This window comes from Bactrocera latifrons, unplaced genomic scaffold, assembly GCF_001853355.1.
Source record: "Bactrocera latifrons isolate USDA-ARS-PBARC rearing strain unplaced genomic scaffold, ASM185335v1 scaffold_412, whole genome shotgun sequence".
In the NCBI taxonomy this organism is placed as follows: domain Eukaryota; kingdom Metazoa; phylum Arthropoda; class Insecta; order Diptera; family Tephritidae; genus Bactrocera; species Bactrocera latifrons.
Genome location: NW_017537060.1, coordinates 207,477 through 209,817, shown reverse-complemented (window position 1 = coordinate 209,817; position 2,341 = coordinate 207,477). Strand labels below are relative to the sequence as shown.

The 2,341-nt window shown below is 46.7% G+C and overlaps 1 protein-coding gene across 1 annotated transcript; it reads right to left on the bottom strand.

Annotated features, from left to right (window-relative positions):
* Positions 1 to 190: 190 nt before the first annotated feature.
* On the bottom strand, positions 191 to 1,701 carry LOC108972653. Its single transcript, XM_018939338.1, has 2 exons — positions 1,694 to 1,701; positions 191 to 1,646 (listed from the first exon to the last, which is right to left on the bottom strand). Exons 1-2 carry the CDS (start codon positions 1,699 to 1,701, stop codon positions 191 to 193), a joined length of 1,464 nt encoding a protein of 487 aa, XP_018794883.1.
* Positions 1,702 to 2,341: the final 640 nt, after the last annotated feature.

Sequence of the window (2,341 nt, the reverse complement as noted above, 5' to 3'; positions counted from 1 at the left end):
TAACCAACGCGGTACACGGACTCGCGCTAGTTCTTGAAGACCATTTCGAAATTCGAGCCACTGGTCTTGTAATTCTACAGGCAGTGGAGTGTCCCAGTTAAGATCSTTCYTCCACAGGGTTTGAATGAACATTTTGGCCAGAACTACAGCTGGCGCTAGTATACCAAGCGGGCCATACAGCCTTGCGACGTCACTCAAAATTTGTTGGTAGTGTATGTGAGTCTTCAATTGCCACCTTAAAAAAGAGCTCATCGCTCAACGGATTCCAATGTAGGCCTAACACAGTGGCATTGGAATCGCATAATTTAATTTCTGCTTCAGATTTTTCTRGATCGGTGATAGCATGAAGTGCTTTGGCGCAGTTCGAATTCCATTTGCTAAGAACGAACTGACCTTGACGAAGGATCGCATCGACATCATGAGCACAACTAACGGCTTCCAACAGAGAGTCAAAACTTTCTAAATAGTCGTCTACGTAAAATCCATCAAGGATATTGTTCCTTGCCATAGAAGCCCGGGTTTCGTCCTCCACAATGTTGTAGTTATCTAGAGCACATTGGCGTAAGGACTGAATCCCATTGTATGTACTGCTGGTCATTCCATATGTTACAGTAGCCAACTCGTAGCTACGTAGTGGTTCGGCTGCAGATTTTCGCCACAAGATGCGTTGCCATTTACGATGCAAGGGACTGATCTCAACCTGTCGAAACATCTTCTCGACATCGGCGGTTATAGCTATTCGATAACGTCTAAACCGATGAAGAATATCAATCAAATTGTMKTGGAGCTGTGGTCCCGAAAACTGAGTGTCGTTCAATGACAATCCGCTTGTGGTTTTGCAGGACGCGTTGAATACCACACGAAATTTACCTGTTACCGCATGATGGGGGATGTAATAGCATTGCGTCGGGTCGAGGCAATTGTTCCTCACGTGATTCATGTGACCGAGTGCTATGTACTCTTGCATAAACGTGATGTATTTATTGCTAAGYTCAGGGTCGCCAGCCAATTTTCGCTCAAGATGAAAAAACTGACGCCGTGCTGTTTGATATGAATCTCCTAACACTGGAGCATTCGGAAGAAACGGGATTTGTACACTATAGMGTCCACTCACTGTGCGACGTACTGTGTCAATGAAAATCCGTTCACAAGAGTCTACCGAGAGTTCGTCGACAGGGCCATTGTCCTCAACCTGCCAGAACGTTTGCAGTAGTTTATCCAGTTGCTGATCACCTATACATTTACTGACAGTTAGGGTATGCGTCAAATGATTTGGAGTGTTGACCATCGCAGGGCCAAACACGATCCAACCGAGGCGGGTACAGTGCGCGCATGGTTCGTCATGGGGTCCCGCAGCAATCCCATCGGCAATTAAAGCAGGCCAAATATCTGCACCAATAAGTATATCAATTTTGGCAAGAGTACCAAATGTTGGATCGGCAAGCTGGAGTCCAGAAAGATGATCCCAGGCGGAGAAGTCGACTTTGCATATTGGTGTCATAGTCGTAATCGTTGGTAGGATGTAGACTTCAAATTGCATCGAGAAAGTCTCGTCAAAGAGGGATCTCAATCGCACAGTTGTGGAACCCTTTGTGYAGGTGGCTGCATTGGCTCCAATACCTTCCACTCGGATCTGCCCCGGAGTTCTACGAAGATTCAGAATTTTAAACATGGATTCACTGAGGAAGCTCACCCTCCCATGGCAATCCGAAAGGAGCACCTTAGCCGTTGCAAGTAAAATTGTCCGGTCATCTTGCACAACTAATGACTGGACCTTATCTAATTGTTATTGCTGGCGGGAATACACTTGCGGTCCGGTAGAAGTGTGGTTCGCCGCAGCACCTGAGTTAATTGTGGATGTAGAGKTAGGCGTTGTTACCGAAGCTGCTGATGATGGTGATACACTCGTATCCGCTATATTTTCCACAGGTCTKRTACCTGTTCGTCGGCAGAGCAGTGTGTTATGCCCTTGTTGGCAAAATGAACATGCACCAGAAGTACACTGSCGGACATTATGTCCTGATCGCAGACAATTGAAACATACTGCAAAGCGCCTTACACGTTCCCAGCGTTCAGAGACTTGCATGTTTCGAAACTGAAGACACTTTATTAGACGATGATTACCTGAGCACTGAGGGCAAAAAACGTCGGCGGGGGCTGCGTTTATACATGGAGTACTATTCGAGGCGCCTACGTGCGCCTTAACTGTACGAGAGGCGGAACACCTAAACAACGGTTGTGGGCTAACGGTAATGTTGTTGGCACGACGTTCGAGAAATAGTGGCAAATCTTCCAACTTCAGTATGCTCACAGTTGTGAGGCTCATTCCCCATTCGTTCCG